Genomic DNA, 18,758 nt, shown 5'->3' on the forward strand with positions numbered 1-18,758 from the left:
CGCGGGATGTAAACGGACGATCATCCGTTTACTTTTGCCTACATACGTGTACTTTTTTTTATTTTTTAACAGAACAAGGCTGTGTCCTTTTCCATTTAGATGGATCTGAACAGATGCCATTTTTTTATGTCAGTTTTTAGGGCCAGTTCACACCAGAACATAGTGCTGGAAACCTGCGTCCTGTACGCATTTCCCAAACAGTGTTCAAAAACGTACTGCTCTTGCAATCTGAAGCAGGTCTCAGTTAAATGCTAATGACACCACAAACACCTGCGGTTTTAATAAAGCAGTGCATCCAAACGAATGGTCTGAAATCGCACTGCACCCAGAGCACTGATCAGCACCCTTACAGTGCATTAACACTACTAGCAGCTCTGAAACGGACAGCCTGTACATGCAGGTACAGGCAGAGAGCTATAGGAATGTCTGTAAGAGCCTGAAATTGCACCCACGATCTACTGATCGCAGGTGCAATGCTATGCAGGCTTCTGAGGGGAAAAAAAAATTAACTTTTTTTTAACTTGAAAAAACATATGCATTTACTATTTTTGTGTGATTGACGTTGACTGATTTTTCCCAGATGTTTGCACTAGGATACAAGTCAGATTTTAGGCATCCGCTACAACAAAAAAATAATTTTTTGTTAGGTACTCCAAAAGGGAAACCAAGTGTAAAGGGATGCAGACTCTGCAGCTTGCCCCATTGCCCTGGAGGTACAGCTGATTGATAATCATAAAAGCACTCCCATACAGATTCACTCTGCATATGGACACAACAGCTATTTCTTCAGAACAACAAAAAGGTAAGAATCTGCAACAAAGTTTGTTAAAAATCTTTGCAATGTACAAAGATCTTTTTCGCAACAAAAGAGTTATTCCTTTACTTGCCCCATCCTTGTCTTCCATGCTTTAATTTTGTTGAGAAATCAAAAACAACCACCCAGCCGTGGCCATCTTGAGTAAGGGCAAAGGATTCATGTAGCATTTGCTTCCTAGAATCCATCTTCCCTTAGCTCAAGGCTCATGCAGGAGAATGTGCCAAGCCAGGGATAGGCAATTAGCGGACCTCCAGCTATTTGCCCCAGTCCCATCATGCCTCTTCCTCTTAGTGTAATACTTGTGGCTGTCAGAATCTTGCTATGCCTCATGGGAGTTGTAGTTCTGCAACAGCTGGGAGGTGCGCTAATTGCATATCCCTGCGCCAAGCTGAGAAACCCCCTCCTCCCTTCCTGAAGACTCCCGGGGTGCATGACATAATTAGCCTAGACAAGAAGCCAGTAAGTAACTGCAAAAAAAATAAAAAATTAAAAAACAAACAAAAACGTAAAAAACAAAAAAAAAAAAAAAAAATATGTAAAACAAGTAAATGAGATATACTTTCCTATTTATTTAGTAATGCTAGCAGCATGAGAATTAAAAATAATGTTTTTTTGTTGCTCGGGGAATGAGTTCCACTTTAGGCTGGGAACAGACACCAGTGGGCTGAATAAAAAATAAAAATAAAAAATAAAACACACCCCACACAGATTCCCACGTCTACAAAAGTGAATTGGATGCCCACCAAACTGATCAGGGCTGCAGCGGCTGGTTTTCCAGCAGGACTGTTTGACAGAAGCTGGTCTAACGATCACTTTTATTGAACAGAGGGTTACACAGATAAAGATTTAGTTGGTTCCTGCAAAAGCAGCCAAATTTTGAGCTGTGCGTTCCCAGCTTTAGGTGTAACCAAGATGGACCAACGCGAGTTTAAAGTGCAAGTTCACTTTTACAGAAAAATTTGTAAGGTGAACTTACACAGGACCCCCTCCTCATCCCCCCTAGTCCCGCTGACCTGCAGCGCAGCGATCTCCCATTCTGAGCCCTGCTATAGCTGCCTCACAGCTCCGGGGCTTAGAAATCCCCTCGGCATTCATGCGTCTTATTCCCTGCTGAAAAGGATGGGCTACACTGGTTCTGCCCATGTGACCGCGCCGGCCAATTAGAATGCTCGAACACATACCTCCTGATGGGTTACATTTAGGTGATTAAGCTCCGGGGATGAGGAGGGGGTTCACCTTACATATTTTTCTGTAAAAGGTGAACTTACCCTTTAAAGGAGGAACTGCAGTCTGCTCACATAATTTGTTATAAAAAACATTTTTGCTATTCTGAAGTTTCCCTCCAACCACTGTGTGTATCTATCACACACTGCGATTCTTTATTTGCCAAATATGCTGCATCCATTTTAACATAAACAAGGCCAAGGATAAATCCAAGGGAAAGATCCAAACCTACTTACCGACCAGCCCATGGACAACCGAATCAACCTAACAGTATGCATTAAAACAGAGGTTTAGCCTGCACACATTTGCAAATACATGCGTAAGCTATAGGCCCCACCGAGGCACCCTGGTATCTGTAGTTCCTATCACTGACTGATGAGTGACTCCACAGTGAAAGCACATTTATTCTGATGAGTAGGTGGAGGGCAGATGGACAAACCCACCCCTTCTTAAAAGGGTACAGGAGCACACAGCAAATCGCACAATGGCTGCAAAGGTGTCAGCACATTGCCTGATCAATAGAACATTATTGCAAAAAAAAAAAAAAAAAAGAAGAGGTCCACTTCCCCCACCTATAACTGGCCATTGCAGTAAGTAGCATTGGAGGGTAAATAAATATAAACAAGGCCAAGGATAAATCCAAGCCTACTTAGCGACCAGCCCACAGACAACAATTTTAACTGTGGGCAGATGAAGCTTGCTGTCCGTTCACTTCCTTGATTTACACAGGCATACACCTCCAGTTCTGTAGCTTTCATTGCCCCTCTTATGGCTCATCCCCCCTCCCTTCCTGGCAAACTCTCACAAAAGTTAGAGAGAGATCTATGCATGATGTCATAAGCCCAGGCCTTTTATCAGACAAGAAAAAGAAAGTGGGCTGTATAAGGTATTTTACTGGCAGAAAAAAAAAATAGGATTTTTGTACTCACCGTAAAATCCTTTTCTCTGTAATTCAAAGACCAACACAGCTCCTCTCTGTAACTGCATGGGTTGTATATGCCATGTAGTTACAGAGAGGAGCTGTGTCGGTCGGTGAATATAAGAGAAACAATGTTTTACTATCCAAAGTTAAAACAACTGGCAGCCACTCATTAAAAATAAATGAAAAGGAGGTTTAACCTTAAACTACGTAGAGGGTTCTTTACTGTAAGAGCGGCAAGGATATGGAATTCCCTTTCACAGGCAGTGGTCTCAGTGGGGGGAATCGATAGTTTCAAGAAAACTATTAGATAAGCACCTGAACGACCGCAACATACAGGGATATACAATGTAATAATGACATATAATCACACACATAGCTCCACTTCAGTTTATACTCCCACGCCTTATGACCACCACTGCATATAAACACAAGCGCTCACACACAAAATTGTGTGTGTATATTGGAAGCTGTGGGATCTCTAATCAAGTGGCTGCTTGCATTTATTCATCCCAAAAATAAATAAATTCAGTTAATCGTAAAAACTGACCAACATACATACAATCACACACATAGGTTGGACTAGTGTCTTTTTTCAACCTCACCTACTATGTAACAAGGGCAGAAGATTTAACAGATGGAAAGTTTAAAAAAAAATAAATAAATCTTTAAAAATAATCATTCCTGGAGTTCCCCTTTAAATGGCCTGCACTGGTGTAGAAAACCACACTACACACCACCCCGGCTGCTATTCAAAAGTGAAGTTTACCGTGATGTGGCCATGGGTGAGGATTCTTCTTTGCGGGTTCAGGGTCTACAGAGCTGGGCTACGAGCATCATCTCTTTGCTTGATGACCTGGATCCAGCGAGGCCAAACAGGGCTACATGATAAACATCTGCCCATGAAAGGGGGGGGGGAAGAAAAAAAAAACACTGATCACTCATCAATAACACTTAATACATTCCTGAACTAAAAGCCTCCATTGCCATTTACATCCTGGGTGCATGTGCTTGTTTGTCACTGTATTTCTTTTCAGCATGTCACTGCTGACATGGCCAGGACAGTGATGCAGATAACGGGATAACTAGATGTATAGGAAAGGCCAGCAGCTGTGTATGGAGGAGGCTCAGTGTCTCTGGTGATGGGGGTCCATAGAGGAAGAATGCATTGTGTCTGTGTCTGTGTGTCCATACAAACATCTGGATAGGATGCTGCGTACGTGCACTGGTACATGATGAAAGCACAAAGCTGCCTAATGATTCTCACCAGTATACACGCATCCATACATGTCTGCTCCTGTCATCGCCACCTTCACCGGCGGCCCTCCCCTCTCACCACCCCGGTCACATTCACATCGCAGACCCCCACCCCAGGCAGCGCAGGCCTCCCCGTCGAGGTCAGAGGTCACAGACGGAGGATCAACGACAAAAAAAAGGCTCGGGATAGAGCGGCTCCACCTGGAGGACCAGCCGGCAGAGGCTGCAGTGATGTCAGTTTCTCCCCCCCCCCCCCCGTGCTCACACCTCCGCTCTGACGTCAGGAAGAATCTTTATGCTAATTCATGCATGGCTCGATGTATGAGCGCAGGTCATTGTATATACAATTACACGGCGGCCCAATAAAACACGTAGCCATTGGTTGCGGAAGGACATGGACTGCTGGAAGAAAAGGGCCGGAGGAGAGCCGCCACATCTTACAGCCGTCGTAGTTGTCTTTTTATTAGTAAAGATCCCCTGAGAAGGTGGCGGGCACAGATGTGTGGGAATGATCCCGGGGTTTATGTTATTTGGCTCCGTTTTGCTGCTGCTGCTTCATCATACGGTGGGTTTTATTAGTCTCTGCTGATGCAGGGAATTCCCTGACAACTGGGTTGTCAAGGGGATGCAAAGTATACAGTGGATTCATGCTTTAAAAGTAAAAAAAAAAAAAGAGCAAACATTTTTAAACGTCAGGAAACGCAAAAAAAAGAAAACATAAGCACTTTTTAAAAAAAATGTTTTTATTTGTTTACATGGCATCGACATTTGAATTGCTTTACACGATTCTGGATAAAATTAGATCACAATTTTCCTCATAACTTCATCTTTTGCATTATACAAAAAAAAGAAAAATGTTTAGATTTTTTTTTTCTTTTATTGAAGTATATTGTTTGCCAAAAAAATAGCTTTTGAAAGACTGCTGTGCAAATACAGCATTGCAACAACCGCCATTTTATTCTCTATGGCAGGGATCCTCAAACCACGGCCCTCCAGCTGTTTTGCGAAAGTACACATCCCATGAGGCATTGTAAAACTCTGACATTCACAGACATGACTAGGCATGATGGGAATTGTAGTTCCTGAACAACTGGAGGGCCATAGTTTGAAGACCCATGCTCTATGGTCTCTGCTAAATATACCGTATATGTGTGTGTGTGTTTGGGGGTTATAAGTAATTTTCTAGCAAATGTAGCACTGACCCCCGAAGGAGCTGCTGATTTGAATTGGGCCTGCACTCTACTGAGAAACCCCCCTTCTGAATGACTCTGTCCCCTTGGCACAGCTGTGATGCAACAATAATACAATACAGTGTAAACATTATAATATACCTGTGTCTATCCCTCAGGATCCTCTGGCTCCACCTGGTGGGGAAAGACAGTAAACCGCACTCTTAACCACTTCCCACCCGGCCAATGTACATATACGGCCGGGTGGGAGCTCTCTACTTCTGAGAGGACGTTCAGGAACGTCCTTCAGAAGGAGGGGGATCACGCATGCAGCGGCGCGATCCCGATGTGCTCGTGTCACCCGAACACGGCGCATCTCGGATCGGCAGGAGGGCTCTGTGATTGGCCCAATCAGTGGCTCGTCAACATTGCTGCCTATCTTATCAGTGCTCATCAGTGCCACCTTATCTGTGCCTATCAGTGCCGCCTCATAAGTACATATCAATGAAGGAGAAAAATTACCTGTTTACAAAATTTTATAACAAACTATGAAACATAATTTTATTTAATTTTTTCCAAATTTTCCGTCTTTAGTTTAGCAAAAAATAAAATGTTTAAGTGCCCAGTAAGCGAGATTTACAAAAGCTGGTGTACACAGAATCTGGTGCAGAGCTCTGCAATATAAGCAATCCGCTTCTAACTTCAGCTTGTTCAATTAGGCCGGGTTCACACTGATGCGACACAACACCCGTCTTACTGTGGATCCGACTTTGCCCTGGGACTGAAAGTCAGAGATGCGTCCGACTTCAAAGAATGGGGATCCGACATGGCTCGCCGCCAATACCAGGCACTGTGTTTGGTATAAATCTTGAGGGGGAACTCCATGCCAAATTTGAATACAAAAAAACAAAAAACGGCATGGGTATCCCCTCCAGGAGCATACCAGGTCCTTCGGTTTGGTATGACTTTTAAGGGGAACCCTCTATGTAGAAAAAACGGCATGGGGTCCCCCCAAAATCCATACCAGACCCTTATCCAAGCACGCAGCCCTTCTGGTCAGGAAAGGGGTGGGGACAAGCGAGCGTGCCCCCCTCCTGAACCATACCAGGCCGCATGCCCTTAACATGGGGGTGGGTGCTTTGGGGCAGGGGGTGCCCTGCGGCCCCCCCACCCCAAAGCACCTTGTCCCCATGTTGATGAGGCATCCTCCCAACAACCCTGGCCATTGGTTGTTGGGGGCGGGGGGCTTATCGGAATCCAGTAGCCCCCTTTAATAAGGGGTCCCCCAGATCCCGGCCCCCCCCACCCTATGTGAATGGGCATGGGGTACATCGTACCCCTACCTATTCACCTGTGGGGGAAAAAAAGTGTCAATTAAAAAAAAAAAAACCACTAGACAGGTTTTTTAAAGTAATTTATTAGGCAGCTCCAGGGGTCTCTTCCGACTTCTCTTCTCCCGCTCTCTGGACTCTTCTGCTGGACTCCTCCGCTATCTTCTGCTCTTTTGCCCGCTCTTTTGCTAGTTTTTTGCCGGTCTTCTCCGTCGCCTTCTTCCGATGTTGGCCAACGCTAGCAAAAGAGCAGACGACAGCGGAGGAGAGTGGGAGAAGAGGCTGGAGAGAGCGGAGCAGTAGGAAGAGACCCCCGCAGCTGCCTAATAAATTACTTTAAAAGCTGGTCTAGTGTGTTTGTTGTGTTTTTTTTCTTTTTTTTTCCCCCCAGGTGAATGGGTAGGGGTATGATGTACCCCATACTCATTCACATAGGGCTGGGGGCTCCTGGATTCCGATAAGCCCCCTGTCCACAGACCCCGACAACCAACGGCCAGGGTTGTCAGGAAGAGGCCCTTGTCCTCATCAGCATGGGGACATGGTGCTTTTGGGTGGGGGACACTGCCCCAAAGCACCCACCCCCCATGTTGAGGGTATGCGGCCTGGTGCGGTTCTGCTCGCTCGCCCCCACCCCTTTTACTGACCGGCCAGGCTGTGTGCTCCGATAAGGTTCTGCTATGGATTTTGGGGGGACCCAACACCATTTTTTCGGCGTAGGGGGTTCCCCTTAAAATCCATATCAGACCGAAGGGCCTGGTATGCTTTTGGAGGGGAACACATGCCTTTTTTTTTTTTTTTTTTTTTTTTCATTTAAAATATGGCATGGAGTTCCCCCCCCCAAGATCATCAGAGCACAAATTGCATGCCAAAGTCAGATCAAGCAAGACGGCGATCCGACTTTGATCCGACATCAATGATATTCAATGGGCTGAGGTATGATCAAAGTCGGCCAAAGTAGTGCAAGGAGCATTTTCAAAGTCGGACAGACTTGTGTCGGACCAGTTAAGATGGCTCCCATAGGGAAACATTGATTTTCACACGTCATGCATCATGAGCGCCCAATGTCGGAGCGTTTGTTGCACCAGCGTGAACCCGGCCTTAAGCTATGACAATAAAACCTAGAAACTGATTGGTTAAGGTGCACTGCTACACCAGATTCTGTGTGCACCAGTTTTAGTACATCTTCTCCTTAAGCCTCGTAAACATGATCGGATTTTCCACAGACAAAACCTCAAACTTTTGTCCAAAGGGTGTTGGCCCCAAACTTGTCATGCAAACGGTACATAATTGTCGGCCAACAAACCCGAACGTAATGACGTACTACGTGTTTTTTCAGCTCTTGAGCTCCACCTGCTAATTTTGTATTAGTAGAAGTTCGGTGATTGTTGATTTGCATTTTTCAGTTTGTTTCTGAACGGCCGTTCGTCAACTAGCCATGTTGCGGAATCAGAGGAGATAGCGTGTTATTTATCATTGGCCTTGGACTTATTGCTTTGACCCATGTTCAGTCCAGGAACAGGAGGAGGAGGATTTCTTGTACCAAAAATTGGTTGCTTTATCAATTGTGGCCAATTATGTCATCTGCCTTTGCTGCGGGAGCTCCAGGAGAATAATCCAGATGATTTCCGGAATTCTCTCTGGATGACAGACCCCTGCTTTCACCAACTCTTGGTGTTGTTGACCCCCTATATTAAGAAGCAGGACATGCATGAGGCTTTTATTTTATTTTTTTGGTTGAATAATGATTTGATTTGGTATAATTTTTTTTTGGATGCATAGAATGCACAATAAAAAAAAAATGTGGAGAATAATACTTGGCTATGTGTTTTACTCCAAATGACAGTTTGGGAGTAGGCAGTTACATTTTAAAAAATACAATGCAAAATTTAACAAGGGATACCAACATAGTGACATAGTAGGTAATGTTGAAAAAAGACACAAGTTCAACCTATGTGTGTGATTATATGTCAGTATTGCATTGTATATCCCTGTATGTTGTGGTCGTTCAGGTGCTTTAAGAGATTGAACTGTTTACTCCATCCTCCAGGTCGTTTATGAACAAAATAAAATAGGATTGGTCCAAGCACAGAACCCTGGGGGGGGGACCCCACTACCCACCTCTGACCATTCCGAGTACTCCCCATTTATCACCATCCTCTGAACTCGCCTTGTAGCCAGTTTTCAATCCATGTGCTCACCCTATGGTCCTTATTTTTACAGTAAACATTTATGGGGAACTGTGTCAAATGCGTTTGCAAAATCCAGATACACTACGTTTATAGGCCTTCCTTTATCTAGATGGTAACTCGCCAGCTCCATAGAAGGCTAAAAGATTGGTTTGGCAAGAATGATTCTTCATGAATCCATGCTGATTACTGCTAATGATAATACCGTTCTCGTTAATAAAATCTTGTATGTAGTCCCTTATCCCATCCAAAAGCTTGCATACTATTGATGTTGGGCTAACTGGTAATTCCCAGGGATGTATTTTGGGCCCTTTTTTAAATATTGGTGCTACATTGGCTTTTCTCCAATCACCTGGTACCATTCCAGGCAGTAGACTGTCAGTAAAAATTAGGAACAATGGTCTGGCAATTACTTGACTGAGTTCCCTAAGTACCTTCGGATGCAAGCCATCTAGTCCCGGTGATTTATTAATGTTAAGTTTCCCAAGTCTAATTTTAAATCTGTCCTCTGTTAACCATGTAGGTGCTTCCTGTGATATGTCGTAAGGATAAACACTGCAGTTTTGGTTACTGAAGCACCCCCCCCCCCGATTCCCTCGTGAAGACTGAGGAGAAGAATAAATTCAATACCTTCGCCATCTCCCCAGCCTTTGTAACCAGATGTCCTTCCTCATTCTTTATGGTGCCAATATGGTCTGGCCTCCCTTTTTTTTACGGTTTACATACTTAAAGAATTTCTTGGGATTTTATTTTGCTCTCTTCCACTATGTATCTTTCATGTTCTTTCCCTTTTTTTTTCTTTTGTGTAATTCTTTATTCAAAAGATTTTTTTCAATTGTAACCAAGCATATACATAATACTAACAGAAAAGAGAATAAGCCTGTTTTAAAGTAAAAAAAAAAGTCAAGACCAACATCGCTAAGCAGATATAACAAATAAACCAGCTATAGCACATATTAAATACATAAACTAAAAATAGAAGGCTGGTACGGATTATGAATTAATACACCACCCTCATGAGAATTCATTATCAAATAGTAACCTCCAAAGTATATCAAATACCTTGACTTTACTACTTTAGGATAGAAGAAGCCTTTCTCCTGGCCCCCGCATTGGGGGTCCAGAAACAAAAAAAAAAGAGGGGGGAACCCAACCAACTAGCACAAGCTCAAACCTTTCAGAGCTTCCAACGCCCCACCAACCTAGATGGAGATGCAGTCATCATACTGGGATGTACACGAAAATGTTGTCCATGGCCGCCAGGTGTCCCTACACTCTTCCTCTCAACCGTAGAGAGACGCTGTCATAGATTCCATTGTCCTAATTTCATCTATCCTTCTATGGTTCTCTATGAGTAATCGTGGACTTCCACAAGTCTGGAATACATGCCCGGGCAGCGTTCAGCATTTGCTCAATCAACGTCTTATAGTGGTGAAGGGGCAGCTCATTTAAATGCAAGAGATATCCCAGAGGGTCAGAACCAAGGTCAACTAAAGTCAGTTGTTTAATCATGTCCCTCACTTCCTTCCAAAATGATGTAATTAAAGGGCACAGCCAGAAAATATATAATGGTGTCCTTGTCTCTTTATTGCAATGCCAGCATAGCTTAGAGGTTTGTGGATAAAGTGTATTAAGTAGGGCTGGAACCCTATACCACCTGACCAATAGCTTGTATCCCTGTTCTTGAAAACGGCTTGCTATGGACTATTTTTAAGCCAGTAAAATAATCCTATTAATTTGTGGTTTAGTGAAATCTGAAGGTTCTCTTCCCAGTGGTGTATATATGAAGGAATTTGACCTTCTGGAGGCTCAATCTCTTTTATACAAAAGAGACAGCACGTGTGGTATATGTTCCCCCGCCACACATAGGCGCTCAAAGGATGTCAGTAGCCTAACATATGATTCCGCTTCTGGCTCAAGGGAGGCTGTGAAAGAGTAGAAAGATCTTGCAAAGACATCCAGCCCTGCTGGTAACAAAGTGCATGCCTATAAACCCCTGTAGCTGTTTATTGTCAAGCTCAGGCGTGAAGTCTGGATTCTGAATCACTGGTGTTAATGGGGATGATAGGGAGAAAGGTCTTTTGATGAGTGTGTTGGTAAGAACTGCGATGGTGGCCCTGATTTGTAGGATGCCTCTTCAATCCCCAATAATATTTGTGAGCGACCCATTGGAGTGCAGATAAAGAAATTGGTGAGGCATGTTGTTCCACTTGCACCCACAATTTGGTCTGGGAAGAGGTGCAGCATGACACCACTCTAGACAGGTGTAAGGCTCGGTAATATGAGATCAAGTCAAGCAGACCAATAAGCCCCCCCCCCCCCCCCGTGATTTAGGCAAAACCAACAATGAGTAGGTAAGTCTAGCGACTTTGCTGCTCCAGAGAAATTTAGTTAACAGTGTCTGATACGAGAGAAAAAAGGCTTGAGGTAGTTTAATGGTTATCGCTTGCATTAAATATAGAATCTGGGGGAGCAATGTTATTTTAAATGCATTGCACCTCCCCAACCACGTGAGGGCAAGGGTCTGCCACAGTTGAAAATGTGATTGAATTTTTGATATTAATGGGCAAATGTGTGTCCCATATAGTAGGGCCGTATCCGGTGTCAATTTAACCCCCAGGTATTTAAAAAAAGACCGACCCCATTTGAACCGGTAGATGCCTTGTAGGTTAACGATGCACTCCTTCAAAAGGAGGGTACTCATCGCTTCACATTTAGCAGAATTTTATAGAGAAATTAGAAAGATCCTCATACTGAGCTAGGCATTGGAGTAGACGTGGTAATGAAACCTCCGGGTTAGTAAGAAAGTATAGGAGATCATCTGCATATCCGGCAATTTTATGCTCCATATTTGAGACCTGAAGTCCAGTGATCAAAAGGTCTGACTTTGCAGAGAAAGGGTTCTAGGGTTAGCACAAACATTAAAGGAGAAAGGGGACAACCCTGTCTTGTCCCATTAGACAAAGAGATATACTCTGATTGGGCCTCATTAACCAACACGGCCGCAGTAGGGCCAGTGTATAATGGCTGAATCCAAGACTGTGTTCGTTTCCCCCAGGGCAATATGTTAAAGAGTGGATCGTAGAAATTGCCATTCCACCCGGTCGAATGCCTTTTCAGCATCTGTTGATAAAAGCAGAAAAGGTCAGCTCTCCCAAGTCTGCAATGTGAATCTAATCTATCGCCCTTATAGTATTATCCCTGGCCTCTCTCTGAGGAATAAAGCCTGCCTGGTCTGTGTGGATAAGGTGAGGAAAATGTGGCAATAACCGATTCACTAGAATTTTTGAGAATAATATTACATCAACATTCAAAAGTGCTATAGGCCGATAATTCCCACATTTGAGTATGATCTTTATCCTGCTTGGGGATCACAATAATGTGGACCCTCAAGGCATCCTCTATTAACTTGCCATTAACTGAAATGGAATTATAGGCACGTAGAAAATAAGGAGAAAGAACGTCCTGGAAAGTATTATAATACATAAGATTTAGCCCATCTGGGCTGGGGGCCTTCCCTGATTTAGAGGATTCTATAGCCAAGGCCAGTTCTTTATTTGTTATAGGGGCTTCCATCCCTTCAATCACCTCTTAACGGAAGTGGGGGCATATCCGATGATGTCAAAAAGGAAGATATCAAGTCTGTCCGAGTGGGGCATTGCTGGGTTTGAATTTTTTTTTCAAATTCCTAAACTATAGACGCTGGGTCTAACAGCTTAATCCTGGACTCGGCCGTTATTTGATGTGATTTTGTTTGTGACGTTGCAGTTTCCAATTTCCTCCGTTTTTTTTATCCTGGCTCCATGTTTAAGAAAAATTCCTTTTATAAAGCATTTATGCGCTTCCCATAGTACTGTCGGAGATGTATTAGGTTGGTCATTCTGGCTAAAATTTTCTACTAAACCCTGAAGAACCTCAGTGATGGTGGTAGGGTCCTTTTTAACAATGTGTCGTTAAGTGTCCATGGCAGAGTCCTTTTAGCCACTATGTTAAGATCTATACCAAATGAGCCAGTCCATGATCGGCAAACAAAATTGGATCAATCGCAGTGTCTCGAACTCTGTCCAGATCTCTTTGTGGAAGTAAAAAGTAGTCGATTCTTAAATATGATCAATGAACTGAAGGAAAAAAAAGTATAATCTCTGACATTGGGGTGTTGTAAGCACCATACATCTACCAATTTAAAGAAGATTTAATTCTGCCTTTAATCACTTTAGATAAGAGACTGATAGATGAGATACAACCCTTGAAATCTAAGAATGGATCAAATGCAAAATTGAAATCCCCTCCTAAAATCCAATACACCATCACTATGCTCCAGAATCAGGGGAACCAATGACCTTAAAAAAAAAAAAAAACCGGCTGATTCGAATTAGGAAAATTATACATTTAACCAAAGTTACCCGAGTAGCTCCAGTTATGCCCTTAAGAAATCTACTTTGGTCATTGCTGATGTATGTGCCTAGCGACCATGGAACAGACCTTGCTAGAAGAATACTGACTCCCTTAGATTTAGAGATTGGCGATGAACTGTGATATAGCACTGGGTAGGCTCTGTTACTCAATTTTTGTGATTTTTCTGGCGTGGAAGTGTTTCCTAGAGGAAAACATCCTTTTTCGCATTTTTGTCAAGTCTCTCAATAATCTGGACTTTTTTTTCTGGGACATTAAGGCCCTTTACATTAAGGGAGGTTAACCTTACAGGAGTGGTCAGTTGTACCCCAAGAGGAAATGGTGTTATGGTTCCCCTTAAAGAAATTAGGATAGGGTCGGGTGAGGGGGGAGGGAATGCAGAGGGGAGGCAGCACAGAGGGGGAAAGAGAAAAAAAACCCTCCAACTTAGCCCAAAGGGACTGGAAGAGCCCTATTTGGGGGTGTGCCTATGGCCTGCTGTGCTGCCGATACCACTACGAATAACCAGTGCTACAGTCCTTCCTCCTCCGGGGGCATTAATGCTAAATAGTTACCTCTAAGCATGGTAATAGAAACTGGGGGCCTAACAGATATCCAAACCCATCCATATAATGCCAAAGCCAGCATGAACCACTGAGATATACACTATAGAACAGTATAAGCATAAAGACCTAAAAAACACTAAACCGAGAAATAGAGAGCCTGGGGGAAGAAAAAAGGGGGGGAACCACAAACTGAGGCATGCACAATTAGGGTCCAACCAGTTAGGAACTTGGACTGGTTGTCTTTTTTGACCCTCGGATGGAATGGGTGCCCCCAAGAATATGTAGCCCCAGAGGCTTTAATCTGATCTAGGAGTGGACGCATGCAACCTCACATACGTCGTGTATTCCTTGATATATCCGAGAGGATCATTATCTGTACTCCTGCATGTTTCCAACTGGCCCATCTGCCACGCTCGACACATAATCTCATTCTTTATGTTGAAGAAATGGATACGGCAAAGAACATCTTGTGGACCCAACCCCTGGTGACTCCTATATGGAGTGACTGTCTGTACTATATCTATTATAAGTTCAGCTAATGGGGGTTTTATATAAGATTTTATTATCGATAGACTGTATAGTGGGTCTCAAATCTGCATCTTTAAAATTTCGGGGATACCTCTGAAGCGGATATTATTCCTTTGGCTGTGAATTTCCAAATCGTCTACCTGTAGAAGAATTGAAGTAAACTTTTGCTGAACTGCAGAGTTCAATAATACCAATTCATCCATATGTATGCTCACATTGTCTACTGCGGATTCTAGGTTAGAGACCCTGGTCTCCACAATATCCAGCTGTTGCTACACCATTGAAATCTTTCTGTAGAGCCCCTTCTAGACGTAATGCCACTGCTTCCAAATCTCCTTGATTTGGTGATAATGCTAGATCTTGTTTAGTGGGGAGTGAAAGCAGTCTTGCCCTTAACCCAAGGTCTTCTGTCCATGAATGACAAGGACTTGGTTGAGCTAAGTTTTTTAAAGGCTCCGATGTTCCTGGTTGTGGGTTGACTGTACTGACAGTCTCCTCCTAGAGGTACTTATACTTAGTTGGGGCGTCAGCTATGTGTTCAGGTATCTCCATTTATTGCTGTCAGGGTAGTAGAAAGGGCATTATAGCCAGTAGGAAGGTTTGGTAGAATAGGTGACCGATTCTCAGATCCGTCCATACCAACAGAGTTGTCAGCCAATACCACGGTAGGGGTAAGGTTATCACCACTGTCTCTCCTGTTAGTTCCTATTTCCAAGTCTACCGTGAGTCCCAGGTTGCCCTCTACTCCTCCTCCCCACCTCGTGCCCTGCTGGATCCCTCTTGAACTGGCAGCTGTTGTCAAGTGGGTTTCCAAGGGTGTACTCATTATATTGGTGATGCTCCATATCTGCCATGTCAACAAAGAGTCCTGCAGATTTAGCGTTCTGGGTATTTCGAGCTATTGCTGAGGAAGAAGTGACTTTAGTTTTTCTTTTTGCAGAGATGGAAGTAGAGGTAGATTTTAACCACTTAAGCCCCGCACCAATTTGCAGCCAAAGGACCCCTTTTTGCTTTCTTATGGTGGTATTTGATCACCTCCTGCGGTTTTTATTTTTTGCGCTATAAACAAAAATAGAGTGACAATTTTGAAAAAAATTCTACATTTTTTTACTTTTTGCTATAATAAATATCCCCCAAAAATATATTAAAAAAAACATTTTTTTCCCTCAGTTTAGGCAGATACGTATTCTTCTATATATTTTTGGTAAAAAAAAATCGCAATTAGCGATTTTATTGGTTTGCGCAAAAGTTATAGTGTTTACAAAATAGGGGATAGTTTTATAGCATTTTTATTAATATATATATATATTTTTTTTACTAGTAATGTTTTATTTTTTTTTTACTGTTGGGGGGGTGTGGCTTGGCATGTGACGTCACTGATCGTCTTTCCCTATAACAGGGAACAGACGATCAGTGACAGCCACACTAGGAAGCACAGGGAGAGGTTTGTTTACACATACCTCTCCTCGTTCTTCAGCTCTGTGACTCGATTGCGGGACACCAGCGGCGATCGGGTCCCGTGGCCACAGTCACGGAGCTCAGGACTGGCTCAGAACCCACGGCTGGGCACTTAAAGGGCAATGTACCTGTACGTTGATGCACCCAGCCGTGTCATTCTGTCAACATAAATGTGCAGGAGGCGGTCCTTAAGCGGTTAAGGTAGAGGTAGATGGGGAGGGCATATAACAATGAAGGCTATTTGGTCTAGACAGTTTAGTCTGTTTGGCTATTGCTCCTGTGATTTGTTCTGCATGCTTTCTACCCCTAGCTCCTAGATCTTATGTCTTTAAGATAGCTTCAGGAATTGAAGGATTTCCCACCAAAAAAGCATTAAGCATTAGAGGCTGTCCAGTCCTGTGAGACTGATACTGAGGACTGGATTAGGCTGAACTGATCAGAACTAGACTGGGCTTAGGCTAAATTGAATTGGGCTGGATTGAAGTAATTTAACACTGGGGGTGCCAAAACGGCAAGAATAAAGGCTGAGATATAGAACAATTTCTGTGTGTGTGTGTGTGTGTGTGTGTGTATATATATATATATATATATATAAAACTAATAGCTGTGGCTATGGCTGTGATTTGTAGCTGTAGCAAAAAAGAGAAAATTTCAATAGTATCTATAATATCCATAACAGTTCTACAATAGCATAATATGTGGCACAGTGTGTCTTTACATATCCGTGTTCCCCCAGGTGTAATGTCAACCGAAGACTGGAGACCACAGAGCCACAAATCGAACAAATAAATTTAAATTTTCCAGTGTTTTTATCTTAGCCACCCTAATCAAACCCTTACATTTCTTGTTGCTTTCTTTATAAAGTCTAAATGCTGATGATCTCTCAACCTTGTATTTTTTTAAAAAAATTTTAAGGCCTTCTTTTGCTTTTATATGCATTTTTATATTGGAGTTAAGCCACCCAGGTCTTTTATTCGCTCTTTTAAATGTAATACCCTATGGGATGCATTGGCTAATGCCCTTATTTAATATGCTCTTAAAGCAAACCCATCCCTCCTCCGTGTTCTTTGTTTCTAAGATTTTATCACAGTTCATGCCTTCTAACAAGGTTCGTAGTTTAGGGAAGTTGGCTCTTTTTGAAAGTATTTGTAGTTGTATCTTTGATCTTTAAAAACTATGGGATAATGGTGTTGTGGTAACTTGCACCAAAAAAATTAATAACAAGCGTAATAATATTATTTTTGCTATCACTAGAAAAAAAAAAAGCCTTTGAAAATTCATTTGCAATAACTTCATCAGTATCACCAGCAAAGCAGCTTCATTATTATCCCAATAACCACTTCCGGACCGCCGCACACCGATATACGTGGTTTCTGCGGCAGATTCGCCACAAGTTTACCTTTATCTGTGGCGGGAGAGGGGGGCCCCCCTCCATGCTCCAGTGCCCTCCGCCACTTACCGGAGCCGTTGGCAGTGGCGGTGGTAATCGGATCCTCTCACATCAGTAGCATGGAGACGAGTGAGGGGAAGATGGGCCCCCACCCATCTCCATACCATTGTTTCAGTTACACATATATCTGGCGTAGAAGGAACACTGCATTTCATAAAAAGAACATTATACCAACAGTAAAATATGGTGGTGGTGGTGTGATGGTCTGGGGCTGTTTTGCTGCTTCAGGACCTGGAAGACTTGCCGTGATAAAAGGAACTATGAATTCTGCTGTCTACCAAGAGATCCTGAAGGAGAATGTCCGACCATCTGTTCGTGTACTCAAGCTGAAATGAACTTGGGTTCTGCAGCAGGACAATGATCCTAAACACACCAGCAAGTCCACCACCGAATGGCTGAAGAAAAACAAAATGAAGACTTTGGAGTGGCCTAGCCAAAGTCCTGACCTGAATCCTATTGAGATGTTGTGGTATGACCTTAAAAAGGCCGTTCATGCTCGAAAACCCTCTAATGTAACTGAATTAGGACAATTCTGCAAAGATGAGTGGGCCAAAATTCCTCCAGGACGCTGTAAAAGCCTCATTGCACGTTATCACAAACGCTTGGTTGCAGTTGTTGCTGCTAAGGGTGGCCCAACCAGTTATTAGGTTTAGGGGGCAATCACTTTTTCACACAGGGCCATGATGGTTTGGATTTTTTTTCACCTTTAATAATAAACACCTTCATTTACAAATTGCATTTTGTGTTTACTTGTGTTGTCCTTGACTATTGTTTAAATTGGTTTGATGTTCCGAAACACTTAAGTGTGACAAACATGCAAAGGAACAGGAAATGAGGAAGGGGGCAAACACTTTTTCACACCACTGTAGGTTTGAACCAGGCATTAGGTAGTGTGCATGGACACATGGGATATTTAGCTTATTGGAGCAGAAAAAATTGCTAGGCGAAGGGAACATGGGGGGTGGGGGGATGGGGTAGGGGAAAGAAAGTAGGGTGACGTATATCAAACGTGAATTTTTGGGACTTATGCGGTGTGCCTCCATCCCTAATACATAGAAAAGGGAAGGAAAAATTGAACTTTAGATGAGATAGATGACTTTGTGGAGGTAGATTGAAAAAATTACAGATTTTATTAGTAGAGGAGATGCCAGTGCTTTGAGATAATTTTTCTGAATTGCTCATGATGTGCTGAATACTGAGTAATAATCTTTACTGTATTAGCGTTCGAATTACGTGGGGGGGGGGGGGTAAAGCAAAGACGTTCTGGTACTGCCAAATGCTTTGTTGAAAGCTTTTCTAAGATTGATCCTAGAATAACCCCCCGAGGAGTTGTTCGCATAGGGCCGCTGATTGTATGTAAAAATCCTCGTCATGTGCACAATTATAATGCAGTCGCAAATGGAATACTACGCACAAGGGGTTTCGGATGGGCACTTGTGGCGTGCAACAAAGTATTGCCAG

At 43.1% G+C, this 18,758-nt stretch overlaps 2 protein-coding genes across 2 annotated transcripts in view; one reads left to right on the forward strand and one right to left on the reverse strand.

Moving 5' to 3' along the window:
• The window catches only part of FRS3 (fibroblast growth factor receptor substrate 3), an 83,732-nt gene extending 79,261 nt beyond the window's left edge, over window positions 1-4,471 (reverse strand). The window contains exons 1-2 of the mRNA XM_077481368.1: window positions 4,228-4,471; window positions 3,730-3,856 (exon numbers count right to left, since the gene is read on the reverse strand). The gene's annotated coding sequence lies outside the window, so the exon portion shown is untranslated. The remainder of the gene's footprint in view (window positions 1-3,729; window positions 3,857-4,227) is intronic.
• A 93-nt stretch (window positions 4,472-4,564) lies between these two features.
• The window catches only part of PRICKLE4 (prickle planar cell polarity protein 4), a 133,344-nt gene continuing 119,150 nt past the window's right edge, over window positions 4,565-18,758 (forward strand). The window contains exon 1 of the mRNA XM_077481370.1: window positions 4,565-4,782. Coding sequence (XP_077337496.1) covers window positions 4,716-4,782 — 67 coding nt within the window. The 5' untranslated portion in view covers window positions 4,565-4,715. The remainder of the gene's footprint in view (window positions 4,783-18,758) is intronic.

This window comes from Lithobates pipiens, unplaced genomic scaffold, assembly GCF_037356315.1.
Source record: "Lithobates pipiens isolate NorthernLeopardFrog02 unplaced genomic scaffold, aLitPip1_a1.2 Scaffold_16, whole genome shotgun sequence".
Lineage (NCBI taxonomy): Eukaryota > Metazoa > Chordata > Amphibia > Anura > Ranidae > Lithobates > Lithobates pipiens.